Genomic DNA, 22,633 nt, shown 5'->3' on the forward strand with positions numbered 1-22,633 from the left:
TCTCTACTTACAGGGGTACCAGTTCCGAAAGCAGGAAAGTGGTGAAATGGAACGTCGAAGATATGATAGCTTGGCTGCGCAAACCACACTCCAGTACATTTGAAGATTATTTGGTAGGTATAGACCCTGGCTTGTGCTGTGGCTGGTGCTGATGATAGAGTTGTGTGCTGTGCTGATGTGTGCAAGGCCCGAGAGATGAACTGTGTAAACAACATTCCGGTGCCTTTTATGAGTAAAACCAGTAGCTAGTGGTTAGCATGTTGCACTCACAATCACAAGATTGTGTTTTCAATTCCTACACTGGGTGGTGCATTATGGTCTTGAGCAAAGCACTCCATTTCATGTTGTTCTGCAGGTGGGAGAGTGACAGAATCGTTGGCACGTTGGTAATGATGCTTTACGGTATATCTTCCAGTCTTCTACATTTTCGGTTCAAGTCCTACCTGCCCAGAGAAGGCAATGGGCAACCACTCCAGTATTCATCTTAGCCATGGAGTACCAAAGTTCCAGTAATCTATTTAATTGAGGCAGGGGAGGGTACAGGCCCGTCCCACGTGGTATTGAGAGAGTGCTGAAGAAGGTTCACATGCATAGGATATGCCCAAGGGCAGACCACCACCGGACTAGATAGGGAGGGGTGGACTTTTATCTCTGGTGTGATGGCCATGTGGTGTGGGGTAGGAATGGAGTGTGGTACCCTGGCTTTAGGATCCGAAAACCAAAGTACCTCATAAAAAAGCTTTGGTATGGGTGCTGGTGCCATGTAAAAGGTACCCAGTACACTCTGTAAAGTGGTTGGTGTTAGGAAAGGAATCCAGCAGTAGAAACCATGCCAGTGTGGAAGACAGACGTTAAATGATGATGATGATGATGATGATGTTTGTGAACATGTCAATATTATAACTGTGTTGTCTGTTGTGTATTTGTATAATAATACGACTGTGTGGCATAATAATTGTGTATTGTGAATATGTGTGTGTGTGTGTGATTTCAATTCAACTATTCAGTGTCTAATCTCTCTTTTTTTTTCTTCTCTCTCTCTTTACATTGTTGCTTTACCACCACCACCACCACTAACAACACTGCTGTTGTTGCTGTGTCCAGGAGCGCTTGGCCCACCTGAAACGCCAGTGCCAGCCTCACCTGACAGAGGCAGCCAAGATGTCTGTGGAGGGTATTTGTGCCAAGATGTACCACGTGTCTTGTGAAACTGTCAAGAAACTCCATGACAAACACTGGGAAATCCTTAAGGAACACGGAATAACTGGTAATATATATATATAATCTCCACATAATTAAATCAATGGCTAACTAGCCCAATTGACTTGCTTCTTCTTGTCTTTGTTTCTCCATTCTCCACATGATTATAATTATAAACTGCGGTTTAAACAATAAATTACCTGCCTCTGGATTCCTTCTAACGAAGACGGTACCCACACAAGTAATCTCCAGGTGTGCCTGCGGATTTAACTATCCCCTGGTTGCTTAGATACTTCAGACTACCCCTCAAATATTGAAGCAATCCTATGATTTACCTATATACATATATATACATATATAGTCTGCTTGAATCACTGTCTGATATATAGAAATGTTTCCAAGTATTTCTTTTTGTAAATCCAAAACAATAAAGGTCTGTGGTATTATAACAACAAGAACCTGGCATCAACAAGGGTTCCAGTGAAATTAATGTGCAAATGGCTGAGTACTACACAGGCACTTGTACTCTTAACATATTTGTCAGGGAGATTCAATGTGACACGGAACATTACTAAGCTGGCCCCTTGAATTAGAGATGCAACTCATTTTTGCCAGCTGAGTGCTACTGGATCAATGTGGAATATGCTGCTGAGAATCTAACTCACAACCACTGGGCCATGCGTCTTCATGGATGCGAAATGATGATTCTATTTCCGTTCTGCTGAACAGTTTTTAGATGCCAAATTGCATCAAACCGCCTTTGATTCTGTGAAACAGGCATCTGATTTTTAAGGTTATTTAAATTAAAATCTTCCATCTAAAATCTCATCTTATGTTCCAAACTTGGGACTTTAATGACAAAGATATTTTAATTTTACCAAATTCTTCATTATTTTCAAAATTAATGAAACAAAAGCAGTGTTTCAACAGAAATGTGGTCCCAAAGGGTTAAAGGTTTAAATGAAATATAGTCCCAAAGGGTTAAATAAAATATAGTCCTAAATTTATCAATTTGTGAATTTGTTGCTTTGAAATTATATTTTATCAAAACGATAATTTGTAGGGATAGGGGACAAATGACGGGAGTCGAAACTCACAGCAAATCATTTCAGAAGGTAAACTTCAGAGTTGCCTCCCTTGAACCACACCCGCTTTGCAAGATTCAAGAGCTGTGAGCGGCAGACGGACAGCTTTGGTTTTATTTATCTCGAAATAAAATGGTATAATAACCTTTTTGAAAGACACCCATCTATTCTTTTAAGCTTTCTTTCCCTTTTTATTTGTGCTTGTGTGGAAAATATCCCGTATTTTCCTCTGTGTGAATGTGTGTGTGTCTGCCTTGGTCACGATAGGACGGCCATCATATAAATATAGACGCATGTAATACAATTTTTCTGAATTATCAGATTTTGTTTTTTATATGCTAGACAACTGGTTTTAAATTGAATTTAATATTCAATTTATCCCCCTCAGTGTATAAATATAAATTTTAAATAGTTATGTTCTCTAGCTGGCAACATCTACTGCAGTGAATTTATACTCTGCAGAACTGTTTCCGCAATCTTGCGCGCTGCAGCCGAGCCATTTTGAACCCCAAATGTCATCGATCGATCTCGTCCGCGCGTCAAATTTCATGAAGGACAATTCATGTCTAGTTCTGCAAATTATATTGATCTTAAAACGATCGTGCCTCCTAGAACGGATGATTTTACATAAGTAAAAGAATTGATGGCGAAATCGGTATACAATTAATTCTTTATTGTTTATATATTTTTCCATTTTGTCCTGCCCCCCCCCTTAAACCCTGGTGTTTTGATGAATTTTTTTCTGTAGAACATGATCTTTTTTTTGTGTTTGACTCGTTGATGACCTCTTTTTAGCATATCGGATGACCACTTAGTGGTCATCCTTTCTTATACGCATGTAATGCAATTTTTGTGCTAGATCACTTGGTTTTAAATTGAAATTAATATTCAATTGATCACCCTCTGTATATAAATATATATATACCGTAAATCCTCTTGTATAAATCTGCATTTTTTCTCCAATTTCGTTACTTTGAAACGTGTGTGTGTGATGTGCGACGATGTGAAGGTTCCAAGCCCTCTCCTCACCCACTCCCCCGTTCGCGATCGCGCATTTTGTTTTTTTCCTTCATATTCGTTCCCAGCAAGTTGTTTTACACCTGTTACACTAATTTTTCTTTTTAATTTTGTCACCGGGTCAAACACTATAATTCAGAGGCCATGGACTGACGATATGTGACGATGTGAATGTTCCGAGTCCGCTCCCCGCCCCCGCCTTTCGTGGGAGCGCATTTTTCTTTTTTTCTTCATATTCGTTCAGAGCAAGTCGTTTTACACCTATTAGAATATTTTACTTTTTTTTTTATTTCCCACCGATTCAAACCCTTTAGTTTGACCGAAATCCCTTTTGTGCGTACGATATACGAGGTTAAAAATAAGAAATATTTCCGAAACCATGTCCCAGTCTCTTGTTTGTTGTCCGGCAATGTTTATTTATTTTGGCGCATTTTGTGTTTTCGGGCGCGAAAATACCTTAAGCTAAACCTAAAGCAATCAAGTCATAAAAGAATCATCCATATTTTGCAGTAAGCAACATTTATTAGAATAAAAGAGTTGGATATCGTCTGTACTGGATGGTATTTAGGATGATGCTGTATGGAAAGATGAAATCAATGAAAGAGAATCTTCTGATGCTGACATGTTTAGGGAGGAACAAATGGAAACAGTTATTTGATGTTGAATTTGAAGGGTTTGAATAAATGTTTTGGCTTTTTTTTAACTGATAGGGATAAATATATAAAGGCAATTTACTTAATATTTATTTTTCCCTGACGTTATGACTGTTATTTCTTTATTTTCTGCAAACAAAATGAACAAAAAAGCTACACGTTTGCATTATTGTTATATATACAATAATAATAATAAAGGAACTTACCGTATATATGTTTACAAACCAAGGGCGTTATATAGACCTCCTTGACTCAAGTTAGAGAAGGGATGCGTATTATACACAAGGTGTAAATTTTTCAGAGGTACAACCCGCTAAAAATCTCCTGCTTATTATACTCAAGGGTGGACTATACTCGAGGATTTATGGTATATACATAAATAACAAAGATGTCTAGACGCAATATAAAACCGAAAAGGAAAAGTTCAATTGTCACAAATAGTAACTGAGGGTGTAGGGTAGCACCTATATTGCTGGAAACAACTATCAAAAACCCTTATAGCCACAAAAAGACAGACTGTACTTATAAAGGTATTTGACTCTTGTTTCTAGCAATATAGGCGATCTTACGATACGTGGCTGTGTGGTAAGTAGCTTGCTTACGAACCACATGGTTCCGGGTTCAGTCCCACTGCATGGCACCTTGGGCAAGTGTCTTCTACTATAGCCTCGGGCCAACCAAAGCCTTGTGAATGGATTTGGTAGACGGAAACTGAAAGAAGCCCGTCGTATATATGTGTGTGTGTCTGTGTTTGTCCCCCCAACATCGCTTGACAACCGATGCTGGTGTGTTCGCCTCCTCATAATTTAGCGGTTCGGCAAAAAAAGACCGATAGAATAAGTACTAGGCTTACAAAGAATAAGTCCTAGGGTCGATTTGCTTGACTAAAGGCGGTGCTCCAGCATGGCCGCAGTCAAATGACTGAAACACGTAAAAGAGTAAAAAAAAGAGTATATATATATATATATATATATATATATATATATATACATATATACACACACGTGTGTGTATTTGTTCTGTGTATTTCTCTCTGTATTAAAAATGTATGTGTCTCCATAATTTCCATCCAAACCTGTCTCATCTTTTTTTGTCTCTTTCCCACCTCCTCCTGCCAGCGGTTGCTTCTGTGTCATACCCCACCACCAAACACAAGGTCATCTGCTACCCTGTACAGATGTATTACCCGACCCCGAGATTGAGTCAGGTGGAGGTACAGACCGAGAACGATGTCACAATACTCCGTTACAACAGTGAGAAACAGAAGATAAACACGTCTCACTTTCACAAATTGGTGAGTAAAACCAGTAATACTTCTCTCTCCTCCTCCAGCTGTGACCATCCCAAAGTACATTACTTTATATGTCTCCTACTATTTTTATAGTTTTAATATAAGGTGGTTGTGTGTGAATTGAGGTAGATTTTACTGCTATTTCTAGCAAACTGAGTGACTGTAAAGTGATTCTGTTGTTGAGACAAATGTGTGATAGATGTGTCAGGGTGGAGGTTTGTCTGGTGTGTGTGGGAGAGATAGTGTTGTTAGGATGGTGTTGTAGTTGTGTTGTGAGGTGCATCATGACTGTGTTGGAGAAATTGTATTGTTTGGATGTGAGTGATGTAATATTCATCACAATGATGTTGATGATGATGATGGTAATGATTCCCCCCCCCCCTCCGTTCTCACTGTTTCGTTTGTATTTATATATTTTGTTATTCTTTGTCTCCAGGAGCAATTGTACCGATTAAACTGTCGCGATGACCCCAAATTCGACTATTTCTTGGCACGATGTTGGTGTCTGCTGCGCCGATATGAGGTAAGCTTTGACATGTATCACAAGTATCTCTTGCAGCCTCTTAATCGGGAGGTCACGAGTTCCAATCTCTCCCAAATCACTCGTTTTCATGACCACAGGGGGATTAGAAGAGTTGTTAGAGCATTGATCAAATACTTTACAATATTTCTTCCTATTCTTTACACCTTTCTCCAGACCCAACAACAGCCACATTTCTCTAATGTTTACGGTTCCTTCTCTTCCACAGACGTATTTTGGAATCCAGCCAAGGGAAGGGTTCGAGACACAAGCAGCATTACCGATCAGTGTTTTTCAGTGTTTGAACCAGAGTTTTGGCGTTACCTGCGAGTGTTTTGCCTCACCACTCAACTGCTACTTCCGTCAGTATTGTTCGGCTTTTTCTGACACAGACTGTCACTTTGGCTCTCGAGGGTAAGGAACAGCATCACTTTTTATTTAACATATTATTATTATTATTATTATTATTAAGGCAGTGAGCTGGCAGAATCATCAGTGTGCTGGACAAAATGCTTAGTGGTATTTCGCCCGTCACCATGTTCTGAGTTCAAATTCCACCACGTTCAGTAAACTAACTACTAGTTAGTTTATCTTTATAAATTTTCTATAGAATTCAGAGCCAGCCCTACAAGTTATGCCATCTATGTAAACAATGCAATTGAACAGGAAAAACAGGTTACAAAATCAGAGGTACTGATGAAAGAGCAAGTACTCCTGAGATATACATATACACCCATTACTTTTTTCTATCTTTGATCACATTGTTTACATAGACATATTCATTTATGAACATCGTAACTTTCAGTGCTGACTCTAGATTCTATAGGCAACCTATAGACATAGACTTAAAATAGAAACAACACACAACTAACACAAAAGTAAGATACAGTGTTGACTTGGTAAGCTTGTTATGGTTTCAAAACAGTGTTCTTGCTAGCATTATTGTATATGTGTGTGTGTGTATGGTATCTGTATATGTGAGGGTAATAACATTTTGTTAACAACACTGTGTGTGTGTGAAGGTAACAATATAACCTTCTATTTGTTATTGTGTGTGGTTAAAAGCTTGTCTCCCAACCACATGGTTCTGGGTTCAGTCTCACTGCAAGACACCTTAGGCAAGCGTCTTCTACTATAGCCCCAGGACAACCAATGCCTCGTGAGTGGATCTGGGAGACAGAAACTAAAAGAAGCTTGTTGTGAATGTTTATATATATATATATAATATATATGTTTGTATGTATGTATGTATGTATGTATGTATATATATATATATATATATATATATATATATATATATATATATATATATATATATTTCTGTGCATTTTCTCTCTTTCAGCTCAATCCTTCAGTTCCATCCATTAAGTGGCTCATTCGAAGCCAACCCCCCCTTCTGTGATGAATTGATGGAGGCTATGATTGATCATTTTGAGGTAGGTTATCTACTCTTTCATTATAACCCCTTCTTAGACACCTCCACTAACCAGTCCCCACTAGCCCTACTATGTTCAGCTGACATCGTCAACCCTTAACTATACTCGCTTTTGTCTCAGTTAACCCTTCAACTGCAAAATCAAATTTCACGGTCATTTCAGTTGCGATGTTAAATGTTTACCAAAGACATAGAATTGCTATTTTCTGCAAGTCACTTTGCCTCAATAAATTGAAATACCTTGTTTCAGGTGGGTGGACTGGTGGGATTGTTGCATGAGATGTCTTGTAGTTTCAGCTCATGGCATTCTGAGTTCAAATCCTGTTGTGGCCTACTTGGGTTGCCTGCTCTAACAGCCTCACCTGTCACTTTGGTCTGAGCCCAACCCTCTCCTGCCCTCCCATTAATCACCAAGGTCCTTAAAGTGTGATAGACATTACCCCTTCCTCATCATGAAAATGCTTGTTCAACAAAGCAGCCCTGATATGATTTGTAAATATTGTCTTGCTATTTTCACTCTGGGCTTGTGTTCTTGTGTTCACTTCATCATCATCATTGTCGTTTAACGTCCCTTTCCATGCTGGCATGGGTTGGACGACTTGACTGAGGACTGGTGAAACCGGATGGCAACACCAGGCTCCAATCTAAATCTGGCAGAGTTTCTACAGCTGGATGCCCTTCCTAACGCCAACCACTCAGAGAGTGTAGTGGGTGCTTTTACGTGTCACCTGCACGAAGGCCAGTCAGGTGATACTGGCAACGGCCACGCTCGAAATGGTGTCTTTTATGTGCCACCCGCACAAGAGCCAGTCCAGGGGCACTGGCAACGATCTCGCTCGAAAATCCTACGGAGGCCAGTCAGGCAGTACTGGCAACGGCCATAAGTAATAATAATAATAAATGCCCTGATGCCATACCAGACAGTGGTTCTCAGGGCTTCTGGTCTTAACTGATTGGCAGTGTTATCCATGTACATTGTTTTGTCTTGGTATAAAAGATGGCCTACAGCAAATATTCTGCTCAATACCACAGATTTGCTTGTCAGTTGTCTGACCGTAACCAGTTGAGCATGTCCCTTGGTGGCTGATGATATGTGCATCTCTGATCACAAGCAGAAGTAGTGGGGGAGCATCATAGCCATGTGCTGAGAGGAATTCTTTGGGGTTTGGATAATTCACCTTTGGAAACATGGGTGTTTTGCTCAACGTCCTTAAACAAACCTTTATTCAGGGACCTTTTGAGCGGGATGGGCTACTCAACCTGAAAAAAATTCGAACTGTGCCCCACCCCCTGCAAGGCCATGTGCTGTTTATCTTGATATGAGATCACCATGTCACGCATACGGTTGTGATGCATGTGCCTGGTGGACCCTTATCAGATGGGCGGTCATGATAGGTATATTAGGCTTCATATATTTGTACCCCAGCATCACTTTAATAGCATGTGCTGCCCTTTCATTCAATAATAATAATAATAATAATGTTTTTCCTTTTTCTTTGTCTTGTAGAATTTACTGTCGGAATCAAGTGAACCATTGTCTTTCATTGTTTTTGTTCCTGAATGTAAAGATTCCCCAATTCAGTCACTGATGCGACTGGAAAACAGCAAGTAAGTGAATCTTTACTTTTTTTAAATGCTGTTTTTTAACCCTGGGCCAGGTTCAGTCCAGATATGCCTATGATCCAAGAGGCTCCATCTGCGACTGTTCTGTCTTTCTGTCTTTTATTCAGACAAAAAGTGTATCAAGGACTACATTATCTAATGTATCCTTTCTAGTTGTTTAGCCCCAGGTCAGTCTTCATCCTAACAGAACTATGATCAAAGCTGCTCCAACTGTGACCATCCTGTCTTCTATTCACTAGAAATGTACCTAAGAGTACACTCTCTAATGTGTCCTTCCTTGTTATTTAGCCCCAGGTCATTCTGATCCTGTACACCTATGATCCTGGATGCTCCAACTGTGACCATCCTTTTTCATTCTGCCATAGTGTATCTAGGACTACATTATCTGGTGTATCCTTAGGTGGACGTAAAGTGTTGCTGGGTCAACTCATATTAAAGGGAATACAGAAGAATTGGGATATTCGTGTTCTGGGAGTGAAGCAAACCCTTAATAAGGGGCCACAATAGGGGGCAGCTTGGACAGAAAGTTAATCTTTTTGATATAAAGTAAAACTAGTTGGATTAAGACCCTCTTGAGTGCAGCTGAGACAGGTTGGGCCTGCACTTATGCTGCCACTCAAACCACTGCTCATCTCATGTCTCCACTCAGGCATTCACTCTACTTACATGTCTACTTTTTTCACATCTCTAATTTCACCTCCACTCATGCTACTACTCTCACCTCCACTCATGCTGCCACTCTCACCTCTGCTCATGCTGCCTTTTTCCCTCCACTCATGCTGCCACTCTCCCTCCACTCATGCTGCTATTCTTCTCTCATGCTCTCTGTTACACTCTTCTCCACAGGTTCAAGCAGAAGTCGGTAGTGTTAGTTGCCAAGCAACATGAGTACAGACATGGCTTCCAGCACAAGTGCTCTAAGTAAGTGGTCTCTTTCATTCATTTCATTTGGTGTGGAGAGAGAAAGCGGGAGAGCGAGCGAGCTGTGTGTGGTATGGAAAGATGTGTCACTGTGTAGAGGCATGGCTGTGTGAGTGTTTTATGTAGCTGTGTCTGTAGAGAGGTTTGTTTCGTTCTTTTCTCTTGCTGTCTCCATCATGTATATGTATACACACACATACACACACACATATTTATATATGTATAAAATATAAAGAGTAAAGACCCCCTTCGGTCATGAATGACCATGGGGTTGCACCTAAAAAGTTCCCCTCTGAGGCACAAGTCAGGGCAAGGTTGTTTATGGAAGACCATCAATGAACCATGCATACCAATGTTCCCTCTCCATGTCCACCAGTATTATTCGAAGGTAGGCCAAAGGCCGATGCAGTTTGGCACCAGTGACATTGCAACTCATTTCTACAGCTGAGTGAACCGGAACTACGTGAAACGTGTATGTGTATGTGTGTCTATAATGTTCCAGAAATTTAGCAGAAACACAACAAACGGAAAATTCGTGGCTGATTCCTCCTCAGTCACCATCCAGAAGATCGAAACAATTTTGTGCCTTCAACATTGATATTGTTCAATTGCGTGGTGGGAAGCCACTGGGATTAACTAATGAACTTACAAGACAATGATGAAAACAAACATGGCAAAATGAAATTATTGAGTATATACAACGGAAAATACACACACACACACACACACACACATGTATAAATAAATGTTTGATTTTATTGAGAAATATATGTGTAATCATGTAAGTGGCACCTCTGCCACAAGCACACAAAAGCATGATGATGAGGATGATGATGATGATCCATTCCAAATCTGATTGGAGTCTGGTGCAGCCTTCCAGCTTTCCAGCCCTGGTCAAACCATCCGACACATGCCAGAATGGACAACAGACGCTAAATGATGATGATGATGATGATGATGGTGATAATTCTTGTACAAGAATAATGTTGAGAGTGACTTTGAAGCTGCCTGACAGCAGGCCAATACTTTGAAGTCACTGTCAACACTATTCTTGTATAAAAGTATAGCAAATATGCACTTCTACAAACGGTATTGAGCAGTCCTTCAGTTGAATGGAAAATTCTTTCTTTATATAACTCTACATAAAAGCAAACATTGATATCTGCATATGTGTGTCGCAGGCTCGGAGGTGTTGGCGCCATGTAAAAAGCACCCCATACCAGTGCAGCATAAAAAGCACCCAGCAAACTCTGTGAAGTGGTTGGCATTTAGGAAGGGCATCCATCCATAGAAACCATGTTGGAGAGCCTGAACAGCCCTTCAGCTGGTCAGCTCCTGTCAAACCTTCTAACGCATGCCAGCATGGAAAACAGATGTTAAATGAGGAGGATGATATTTATCAGGGTGACAAGGACCATTTAGCCATCCTTAAACATGACTGATGACTTGTGCAGTGACTTTGTTTTAAACAGTGGAGTTGCACATCATTGATCGTACGTCCATGATTATCTTGGTTCTAGTGACAAGCAAAGGTGAGGATAGAGAAGATGGAGGCAGTGAGCGACCGAGACGCCTTACCTGTTAAATCCTCAATGTTTCTTCTGCAAAGTCCACAGAATCCAATCTTGATATTCATCGGTAAGGGAGCCCTAGTTTGCTAATTAAACCATAGCAGAACAGAGTAACCTGGAAACAAAAGGGGCTAGGAAGTGGTCCCACACTTCTCAAAACCCTTGAACTTTCAAACCAGGACCCTACTACCAAACACAATTTAAAATCACACCCAGGACAAAATACAGACACACACACACACACACATACACACAGAACCACACACACGCACACATTCATGTATGTCAATTTGTTTTTTACTTTCTCCTTCAGAGAAGACCTCAATGTGAAGGCAGCCCATGGGACGATGGTAGTGTTTCTGCAGAACGAGGCGGGAGCCAGCCAGTGGGGGCCAACCCCTGACAGAGTCAAGGAGCTAATTCAGGCAGCCAGCTTGACGGCCACCACTTAAGAGACTCCTTTTAGTGGTGATGGTCATATTTTGGTATGACGTGGTTTGGTGGTCATGTGGTTTTATTATATATACACACACATGTATAAATGTACGTGTGTGTTTGTGTATGTAGGTATATATATATATATGTATATATATATATATAGATATATATTTATATATATATATAGATTTATGTATATAAATATATAATACTCACAAGCACACACATACATGTATAATATGCATATGTATATCACTCTCTCTCTCTCTCTATATATATATATGTGTATGTATATATATATATATATATATATATATATATATATATATATATATATATATAAAAATCTGTAATCCAAGAACAAAAATTTTGAATGCAGACTTACAAGGAAGGAAAATAAGAAAATTAGGACCCCCCTCCCAAAGTCAACTAAAAACAAAGGCAATAATTGCAGTGACCACCACATCAGAATCTAGATGTTTTTTTTAAAAATTTTAATTTGATAATTTTAATGATGTGTGGGTAAAAACACCACCACAGACTCTGTGTGTGTGTGTGTTTAGCAATGGGAGAATGTTCTTCAGTTTCTTGTGGATCAACCACATCCTTGGTTTGTTTATGGATGTCGAATGTTTGTGTTGCACTTAAGTTCTTTCCCTTTAACCGAATCAACATTCGGCTGTGAAGGTGCACAAGTGTGCCCCACAAGGGGGTGTCAAAACGATCACAGAGCAACGTGAGATGATGTGTTTTGCTGAAGAAGTCAACACACCACCCAGTCCGGGAATCGAAATCGCGATCTCCTGATTGTCAGTGCGACAGCCTAACCATTTGGGCCATGCACCTTCACAACCACACGTATCCAGATGCATGGGTCTGTAGATATACATTTGGAAGCAATATTTTTGTATTTTTACTGCTAACAGAACTAACTCTGAGTCGTTGTAGAGGCGTTGATGTTTCACTGCTACCGTGGCAACCAACATTATTTCTTATTTGACTCACCTCTAAGTTTATCTCTGTGGATTTTCCATACAGTTCACAGCCCACACTGCAAGTCACAATGCTTCATATACGAAGGCATCTATGTAAAGATAAAAGGAAAGAGTATTGGGTGTATATACACATTTCAGGATTATTGCTCTTTCATTAGCACCACATGCAGCCAGTTAACTCCCCACGAAGCGGAGACTCCAACAAGATAACATCTCCAGGTGGTTTGAATGTTCTGGTCTCTAATATCTAAGAGGTTAAAAAGCGTCAACAGATGGGGACCCAGAAGTCATGACCTGGATGTGGTCTGTCCCCCTGAGAATGTCAGAAGTTAAAGGTTGAAACACTTTCCTGGGGTGGCCGGGTTCTCTTTCGAAAAGCTTCTGCAGTTCAGCTCTTGTTAAGAGTTTCTGACCACTATAAATATATGTATGCATAAATGTACATATCTGTGTGTATATAAATGAGTGTATATGCTTGCATGTGCATATGTATATGTGTGTATAAATTATACACATACATGGATATATATGTATTATTTATATATATATATATATATATGTATATATATATATATATATATGTGTATATATATATATATATACATATATATATATGTAAAAAGATGTGACAATTATTCGGCAGCCATGATAAAACTCTGAGTTTCGGATGCCGGGGCAGAAACCCACGCTGCCATCTCTTCAGTTATCTGGCCATGGCGTATCAAAAGGATCACAGAGCAATGTGAGATGATGTGTTTTGCTGAAGAAGTCAACACACCACCCAGTCCGGGAATCGAAATCGTGATCTCCTGATTGTCAATGCAACAGCCTAACCATTTGGGCCATGCACCTTCACAACCACACGTATCCAGATGCATGTGTCTGTAGATATACATTTGGAAGCTGGCTACCGAATAATTGTCACATATTTTTACAGATAAATTTCTCTATTTACATAATATCGAGGTCTCTTTCTTTCTTTTGTTGTCCTTCCTATCAATATATATATATATATATATATATATATATATATATATATACACACACAAACACACACACATGTGCCCACTAAGGAAAAGGTAGGAGTTGGGGTTTGGATAAAACCTTTAGCCCTTTCGTCCCTGTTACAGATTTATCATGAATGCTTTCTCATAGGAAATCGATCCCTTTTATATATTACTGTATGTTAGTTGATAAAAATCAAAAGAGCAAACAGCATTTCTAATAACCACTCCCCAAAGCAAACAGTTTTCAAAACCCTTGAAAACAAATTGAAACTCCTGATTTTTTTTCAAGCAACTCCCATAATATATATATATAAAAGGTTTCAATCTTCTAGAGTAACTCATTCATGAGGAGTCTCTAAATGTGATGAAAGGGCTAAATAAATCACTTTTATCCACATCCTGCTTCCTTCCTGTTTCTGAATATATAAAAATCTATATTCCACTATAAACAATCTATATATACATATATACATACATATGTATGTGTGTATATACAACAAGCAGAAGACAATGAAAATGTTGTACTATAGAATGTAATATTTGCACTATGGCCACCACCACAGAATCAGCTAAAAAGAATTCACAAGAGCATTTAAACCACCACCACCTGAACAATATTATCAGTACTACTACTACTACTACTACTACTACTACTACTACAACAGTCACAGATACAATTGTAACAACAATAAAATGAGAAGAGACTCAACTGTTACAGTTGTTGTTATGTGAATGACTGTCTATATATATATATATACATACATATGTGCATGTGTATGCATGTACACACATATATGCATGTATGTATAAACACACACGTGTGTGTGTGTGTGTGTGTGTCTATATATACATGTTTGTATATTTTTTTTTTTAGGCGCCCTTTCAAAGACTAGCCAGGCTCATGGGCCCGGTTTCCCAGTTTCTATGGCGTATGTGTTCCCCCCCAGCTGGACGGGATGCCAGTCCATCGCAGCATTACTCAAGAAACAGGAAGAACGAGTGCGAGAAAGTTGGAGTGAAAGCGTACAACAGGGGTCACCACCACCCCTTGCTGGAACCTCGTGGAGCTTTCGGTGTTCTCGCTCAATAAACACACACAACGCCTGGTCTGGGAATCAAAACCGTGATCCCCTGACCGCGAGTCCGCTGCCCTAACCACTGGGCCTTTGCGCCTCCACATGTTTATATATACAAATACATATATGTATGTATACACACATCTATTTATATGTATGGTCATATACATGTGTGCATATATGTGTATGAAAACACAAAACACACATACACACACACACACACACACACATTTATATAAAATGTATATAAATTATTTAACGATTGAAATTTGATTTTTCTCTTTCCCTTCTCGCTCTCCTCTCTCCTATCTGCCACTCCACCTTCCTCTCAGCCTTGCTATCCAATTCTCTCTCTCTCTCTCTCTCCCTCTCTGTTAACTTACCTTATCATTACCACCACCACCATCATCATCATCATCATTGTCCACTGCTCTCATACTCTTTACAAATGCTAATCTATTTCATTTTTTGCTTCTATCATGAAACTATCATACATGTTATGTATATGTATATGTATATATGTATATATATATATATATATATATATATATATATATATATATGCATATATATATATATGCATACATACATACACACACGTGTTATATCGATACCACAATCATCATGACCTTCACCATCACCACCACCACCACCACCACTGGGCTCTTCAATCTCATTGGATTGTGAAACATGTCTTAAATTTTGTACAGCTAACCACCATAATGGCTCCACTCACACACCATACATGAGCACATACGTGCGTGCACACAGTCACCCCTGCCCTCACGCACACACATCTGGATTAATAGCAAAATCAAAATGCACAAACATTTTCTACACTTATCCAACTAAATCCCCGTCATCTCTCTATTTATTAGCAGCAGACACTGTCTTGGTTGCGGGGGGTGGGGGTGTCAGTGAAGACAACATTCTTAGTTTACCCTCTACGATGTTATGGTAGTGACAGTAGTAGGGTCCTTGTCTGTCCCTCAGATATGATGGTGTAGTGACAAAGGTAAGGGCCTTTGTATACCTTTTAAACATGATGGTCTAGAGATAAAGTTAAGTCCCTTTGTGTACCCTCAAACATATTAGTGTTGGGACAGAGGTAAGGGCCTCGGTTAAGGGCCTCTTCTATTGTGGCCAATGGCTTGACCTGTGTGTCTTGAGATGCACTCATTTCACTTCCAACTTTATTGTTAGATTCTTTTGATTGTGAATACCAAGTAAGGGGTGTATCAGTGGTGAAATGGTTTTCTGTGTAAACTGGGCAATTTAATCTTAATTAAAATAGGGCATGTATAATTGAGAATTAAATATATATATTTGTATACATTTCTAAACATATACACACACACAGTGAGTGTATAGGGTTAAATTATTCAGGTGGGAACTGTAAGAGCTCTCCGGTATTCTATCCATGTTCTAGCTAATCACATCAAATAGTAAGAAGCACCAAGGATCACTTCGGGTGAGCAATCCCTCTGTAATTCTTCTAAGGCTCACTTTACTGGATTATGAATATTTTTGGGAGTGCAGATCCAAAATAATCACAAAGAATATGCAGACTTGTACATCTTCAAATTTTTCTTTTAATTTTAACAGTTAATTATGTAGCATGTTTTATTACTTAAAATGACCAACACATGTAACCCGCAATATACTGCTAATCCCCTTCATTCAGGGTCTTTCCGCAAGCGTGGTTTACTTTGGATTGCATGAGTGGAAAGACACAATCTGCAGAAGTGTGTGTCGGTCATAGTCTCATAGGATTCGTACACAAACCTGGCTCATTGGGTCCAGTTAACTCAGCCCAATGAGCTAGATTACTACCAGAAGCATAGGAAACTTTAAGCCACAAGGGGCCGAATCAGTTTTAAATAATAATATACATAAATCCTTCTAAATATGTTGAGTGCCTCTTTCTTTTCTTTTATCCCCTCACCTGGGGATGGTCATGTTGCCAGTTTAGCCAATAAAAACACACGCACTGTATATTTGGTGTTAATTTGCTTCAGCTTTATATTACATTACGTTACATTAATCCTATTTCGACCAGAGTTCTTTCGTCACACTTCTGTGACCTCATCAGTGGTCCCTTTGCTTTCTTCTTTCTTATGTGTGTCCCACCTTGCTAACTATCAGCCATTTTGTATTTTGTGTTCCTATTGCATGCGCATCCCTCAATGTGTGTCTATGTTTTTGTAAGTGCATGTGTGTGTATGGGGAGTGCCAGTATTATCTATATCCTCTGTTAATACATGTTCGTTTGTTTTTGTTTTTATTTATTTATTTGTTCATGTGTTTATACCTACTTCTTTTTTTTGTTGTTTTTTTTTTTTGTTATCGGTTTACAAAATAAACGAACATATATTAACAGAGGATATAGATAATACTGGCACTCCCCATACACACACGTGCACTTACAAAAACATAGACACACATTGAGGGATGCGCATGCAATAGGAACACAAAATACAAAATGGCTGATAGTTAGCAAGGTGGGACACACATAAGAAAGAAGAAAGCAAAGGGACCACTGATGAGGTCACAGAAGTGTGATGAAAGAACTCTGGTCGAAATAGGATTAATGTAATGTAATGTAATATAAAGCTGAAGCAAATTAACACCAAATATACAGTGCGTGTGTTTTTATTGGCTAAACTGGCAACATGACCATCCCCAAGTACAACAACAATATATATATATGTATATATATCTGAATGAATGAATGTTTTTAATTATATTTTAATGCTGAAAGAAGGCAAGTTATGAGAAATAATACAAGTCAGTGCTTTGCACTTTTACTTTGCATTTCAATATTTTGGAAAGAGAAGCCAGCTGACAACATATCTTCAAAGAGATTTGACTTTCACAAAATAAAATTAAAGACATTTGTCTATATCAGACAATGTTTTGGGCAAACAGACCAACTCATTTATATATAAAAGATGGCAATCTGGCAGACAAAATGCTTAGCAGCGTTTCGTCCAGGTCTTTACATTCAAAGTTCAAATTGTGCCGAGGTCAACTTTGCCGTTTTCATCCATCCTTTCAGGATCTATAAAATATAGTAGCAGTCAAGTGCAGAGGTTGATGTCACCAACTTTCCTCCTCACCCGAAAATTGCTAGGCATGTGTCAATATTTGAAACTTTCTCTTTTTATACACTATATACATACATACATACACACATATATGCGTACACACAGAAATGCAGGTATGTGTATGGCTGAAAAATACCCAATTACCCCAATACATGGTATAACACATCTGGTTCACCTAATATAGAATCTCACAAATATATGTTGAAAAGAAAAATCTGTAATTATGGAATTATTTCGTAGAAACACCCAATGCGATTATTGGGGTGGCTGGCAATGTTTGAAATCTAAAATTGACTTTAGCGGAGTTATTTCCCTTGCCTTTACAAAGGTTTTTTTTTTTCATGTTTTGTAAGCTTTTGAACATTCTCTTCTCTCATAGGGAGTTTTTACTAACCAATTGCATGGAAAAATCTTGACTGAAATTTTTTTTTTTTTTTTTTCTCTGCTCCTCTGTTAATAGTAAGGATCTATTTGGGAGAATTGGCGTGGGGTGGAATTTTTTTTCTTTTTAATGGTGGTGGAGGTGGTTTGTGTGTGTGTGTGTGTGTAGTGTAGATGAAAACTGACGTTCTTTCCCTGCCGACCCCCTCTCATCTCTTTGCCCCTACACCGCTATTACCGGTCCCTTAGAAATGTCCAACTGCTCCACCACCACCACCACCCTCCCTATCTCCCTCTCTCCCCTTCTTCCTTTCTCAATGAATATACAACAATAGACAAAACCTTAGCCACAACCACCACTATGCTCTTACCAATGCTGTCCACCCCTACACAACCACATAACCATGCTACCACTACCACCTCCACCACCACTACCGCCATCACTATCGCAATCACCTGACTGCCACCACCACCATCATCATCATCATCATCAACCACTATTGCTACTACTAATACTACTACCACTACCACCATCGCCTCTGAAACACCGCTTCTACCCCCTCATCCTACCCCCCCCCCATCCACTCACTAACTCACCCCCCCCCCCACCTTTCAATTGTAGATAATGTATAGTAAATTTGTTTCTGCATGACGAGATCTTTGATTAAACACGTATATATGTATACATACAGACATACATACATATACATAGGTATATATATATACATGTACATATATACACGTGTACATAGATACATACACATATATAAATGTATGTATGTATATATATATATATATATATATATATATATATACACACACACACACGCATATATACACATGCATAAACATACACCTGCAGTTTTCTGCGTATCCTACCCCCTGCCTCCTCACCTTACTGGTAAGACATTCTCTCCTCTCTCACCGCCACAGACACTCTAATACTCTGTTATATATATATGTATATATATATAACCCCCCCCCCCCCCCCCCCGCCCATCCCCACCTTGAACACCCCCTTATATCCCAATTTCTTTTTTCTCTAATTATTTTCGATGATATTACATCTGAGCAATGAGGTTGCTGCTCTGTTTAAAGGGTTTTTAGGGTCCTTCATCTATACATTTTCCCTTCTTTCTCATTCTCTATCTCTCTCTCCTTTTTTCTATGATGGTTCATCATCATTTCTCTTCGACTTCTCTGCTTGGATGGCGACGACACCCGTTTTGCTTCCCTTTGAAATCCTTCCTCTCTCTCTCTCGCTCTTGTTCTCCCATCCTTCTCTTCCCCATTCCCTCCTTTCCTCCGCCTTTCACCCCTCTTCCCTTTCTCTCCTTCCTCTCATCATTTCTCCCCCCCACCCCGGCTCAAAGCGGTGAGCAAATACAATCGTTAAGCATTCCGGACAAAATGCTTAGCAGCATGTCGTCCGCCTTTACATTCTGGGTTCAAATTTGGCCGAGGTCGACTTGACCTTTCATCTTTTCGGGGTCAATAAAATAAGTACCAGTTGAATACTGGGGTCGAAATTTCAGGCCTTCTACCTACTATCAAAAGGAATATTATTATTACTCTAAAAAACAAATTACATCCTACTATTTCCTTCTTGACACACTTGTCTGTGTGTCGCTGACTGATTACCATTACCACCTCTTCCTCTTTCCCTTCTCCCACTGTTAAAATACTCTGTTATAGCATCTTCCTGTTCTTCATAATCCCTTAATCCGATGTCCGCTTATTCTCATATCCTCACCCCACATCCTCGTGTCTTTTTTTTTTGTCTTTTAGTTCACCAGTTCCATGTTGATATAAAAACTGGGACTCTGTCGATTACAACAGCTAGGGTTCCAGTTGATCTGTTCAACGGAACGGCCTGCTCGTGAATTTAACGTGGAAGCGGCTAAGTACTCCACAGACACGCCTGTATCTAACGGAGTTCTCAGTGAGATTCGGCACGACACAGAATGTAACATGGTCCCTCTTGAATTACTGGTACAACTCATTTCTGCCAGCTGAGCAGACTGGAGCAACGTGGAATAAAGTGTCTTGCTTAAGGAGACAACACGTTACCGGGAATTGAACTCACAACCTTATGATCGTGAGCCGAATGCCCGAACCACTAAGCCACCTGCCTTCACATGTTCATGCACGCTTGTGTAAACGCCAGCAACAGCCAGTGTATTGTGGGTGGGGCACGTTTTTGTAGTAGAAGCAGAATCTTCAACTGATCGCCGATGCGTATTATTACAGATCAATCCGTGATAAGCGTAACAATATGGTTCACAATCGACCATATTGTGTGATCCCGGATCATTGAGCAGTGAATTAGTAACAAACAAGGCTAGATGTATCCGGTTTTCTTGTAACGTCCTTAGGTTAATCCAAAACCCGTCGAGTGTTCTCCCTTTCTGCAGTCATCTACATCCCTTTACAAAACCCTTATTCTCAATTGCTTCATTCTCTGAGAATCCCCATCCTTATCTTCGCATCTCATCACCTTGTCGCCATTACAATATAACAAAGATCTCTTTCTTTCTCCCTGTCCTTCCTTTTCCACTCCAATGCATCCCTTTTCCTCCCTTTCTCCTCTCCCAAACCAACCTTCATACCTTTTTATCTCATCTCAACCTTCCTCTATTGATACCCAAATCTTCCTTCAGCGTACCCCCCACCCTTTTCCCTTTTTACATCTGCCAAATGATCTAATATTTATCTTACTCCTGATTTCTACTCACCATCCTCTCTTCGTACCTTCCAATATCCTACCCCTCCCCCTTGTTTAATAATGATGTCCCCATGTTGTTCTCATCCTCATATCTTCCTCCTCCTCCGCCCGCTCCCCGCCCCTCAATTCGACACTATCTCCATTGATATCTCGATATCGTTTTTTTCACACTGATATACATCAAATAGGATTGAAATAAAGAAAATTACATGGAATCCATTGTTTTTTTTTTTCCTGCTTTCTTACATTTTGATTGGTCTGTGTTTTTTTTTTATGTAGAGGTCATGTGATGTAAAAATCGTGGTAGGTGCAGGCGTGGCTGTGTGGTAAGAAGCTTGCTTTCTGACCTTATGCTTCCAGGTTCAGTCCCACTGCGTAGCACCTACTATGGCTTCGGCCCGACCAAAACCTTGCGAGTGGATTTGGTAGACGAAAGCTGAAAGAAGTCCATCATATATATATATATATATATATATATATATATATATATATATAGTTAATGTTAACATATATACGATGGGGCGCTGAAAAGTTCCTGGCTTTAAGGGTATTGTGAAGGGCCTGGTTGGAGAGGCCCAACCTTCTGAGTTCTTTTACAGGGCTTAGAAAAGCTGAAGGACGGCTGCCATATGTGTGTGAATTTGGGAGGGGAATATGATGTTGAATAAAATCATGATTAACTAATCCCCCTGTATTTTCTTTTACCCAAAATTAGGAGCTTTTCAGTGCACCCTCGTGTATGTATATATATCTATATATATATATAACAAGTATGTGTATATAACAATGTATGTGTGTGTATGTATGTATAAATATATTTACATACATACACAACACACGCACACATACATACGTAAATGTATGAGCATGCACATTCAGAAACATGAGTGCATATATACATCTACATATATGTGGTGGTGGTGTGGGAGTGTGTCTGCATCCACCTCCCGATTTTTCTAAATGATCTCGTCCACAATTACTGAAGAAGTTACCTTGAGAAGAATAATGCATGAAGAAGAAGAAGGACAGAAGAATTGATGAAGCTTTCAAAAATACAGGAGAACCAAGTAGAAAGAAGATAAAAATGAAATATAAACTAAAATGCCGACGAAATATAATGAATCAATAAAAGAAAATTGGAGGGAAAATGCTTGAAATGATATATATTTTGTTTTTATAAATTTGAAGTTTGGATTTTTGGGGTATAATATTGAAAAATATCTGTTCAAAAATCATCCAAAAACATTATCTGAGATGATGGAAAAAATGGCGGACGGAGACGTACTTGAACTTCATTGTATTGTTGTTGTTAGATTTGGAATTGTCCGTTTTGTGGGGTGGAATTTAATATAAAAATAATTTGAAAAAACTATAAAATGGAGGGGAAAATAGAAAGGAAAAAAATCTAGAAACGCTTAATTTAGTTGTTGCAGGTTTTAGAGTTTGTTATCCGTTGTGTTTCTTTCACTTTAGCTTTTAAATCGACAAGATGGCGGAAAAGGGAGACGAAATAGAAAGTAAATTGAACAGAAACACTTAAAAATTGTATTTGTTGTAGTTGTTGTTGTTGTTGGTGGTGGTAGTGTTG

General features: G+C 39.2%; 1 protein-coding gene across 1 annotated transcript in view; it reads left to right on the forward strand.

The window, feature by feature from the left end:
* Positions 1–21,260, forward strand: part of LOC106878158 (mRNA (2'-O-methyladenosine-N(6)-)-methyltransferase) — a 38,329-nt gene extending 17,069 nt beyond the window's left edge. Inside the window, exons 6-14 of the mRNA XM_089346069.1 lie at positions 14–113; positions 1,105–1,267; positions 5,074–5,249; positions 5,683–5,769; positions 5,996–6,180; positions 7,109–7,202; positions 8,709–8,809; positions 9,671–9,745; positions 11,630–21,260. Coding sequence (XP_089202195.1) covers positions 14–113; positions 1,105–1,267; positions 5,074–5,249; positions 5,683–5,769; positions 5,996–6,180; positions 7,109–7,202; positions 8,709–8,809; positions 9,671–9,745; positions 11,630–11,768 — 1,120 coding nt within the window. The 3' untranslated portion in view covers positions 11,769–21,260. The remainder of the gene's footprint in view (positions 1–13; positions 114–1,104; positions 1,268–5,073; positions 5,250–5,682; positions 5,770–5,995; positions 6,181–7,108; positions 7,203–8,708; positions 8,810–9,670; positions 9,746–11,629) is intronic.
* The last annotated feature ends 1,373 nt before the right edge of the window (positions 21,261–22,633 follow it).

The sequence above is a fragment of the Octopus bimaculoides genome, chromosome 30, assembly GCF_046866305.1.
Source record: "Octopus bimaculoides isolate indiv1 chromosome 30, ASM4686630v1, whole genome shotgun sequence".
Taxonomy (NCBI): Eukaryota; Metazoa; Mollusca; class Cephalopoda; order Octopoda; family Octopodidae; genus Octopus; species Octopus bimaculoides.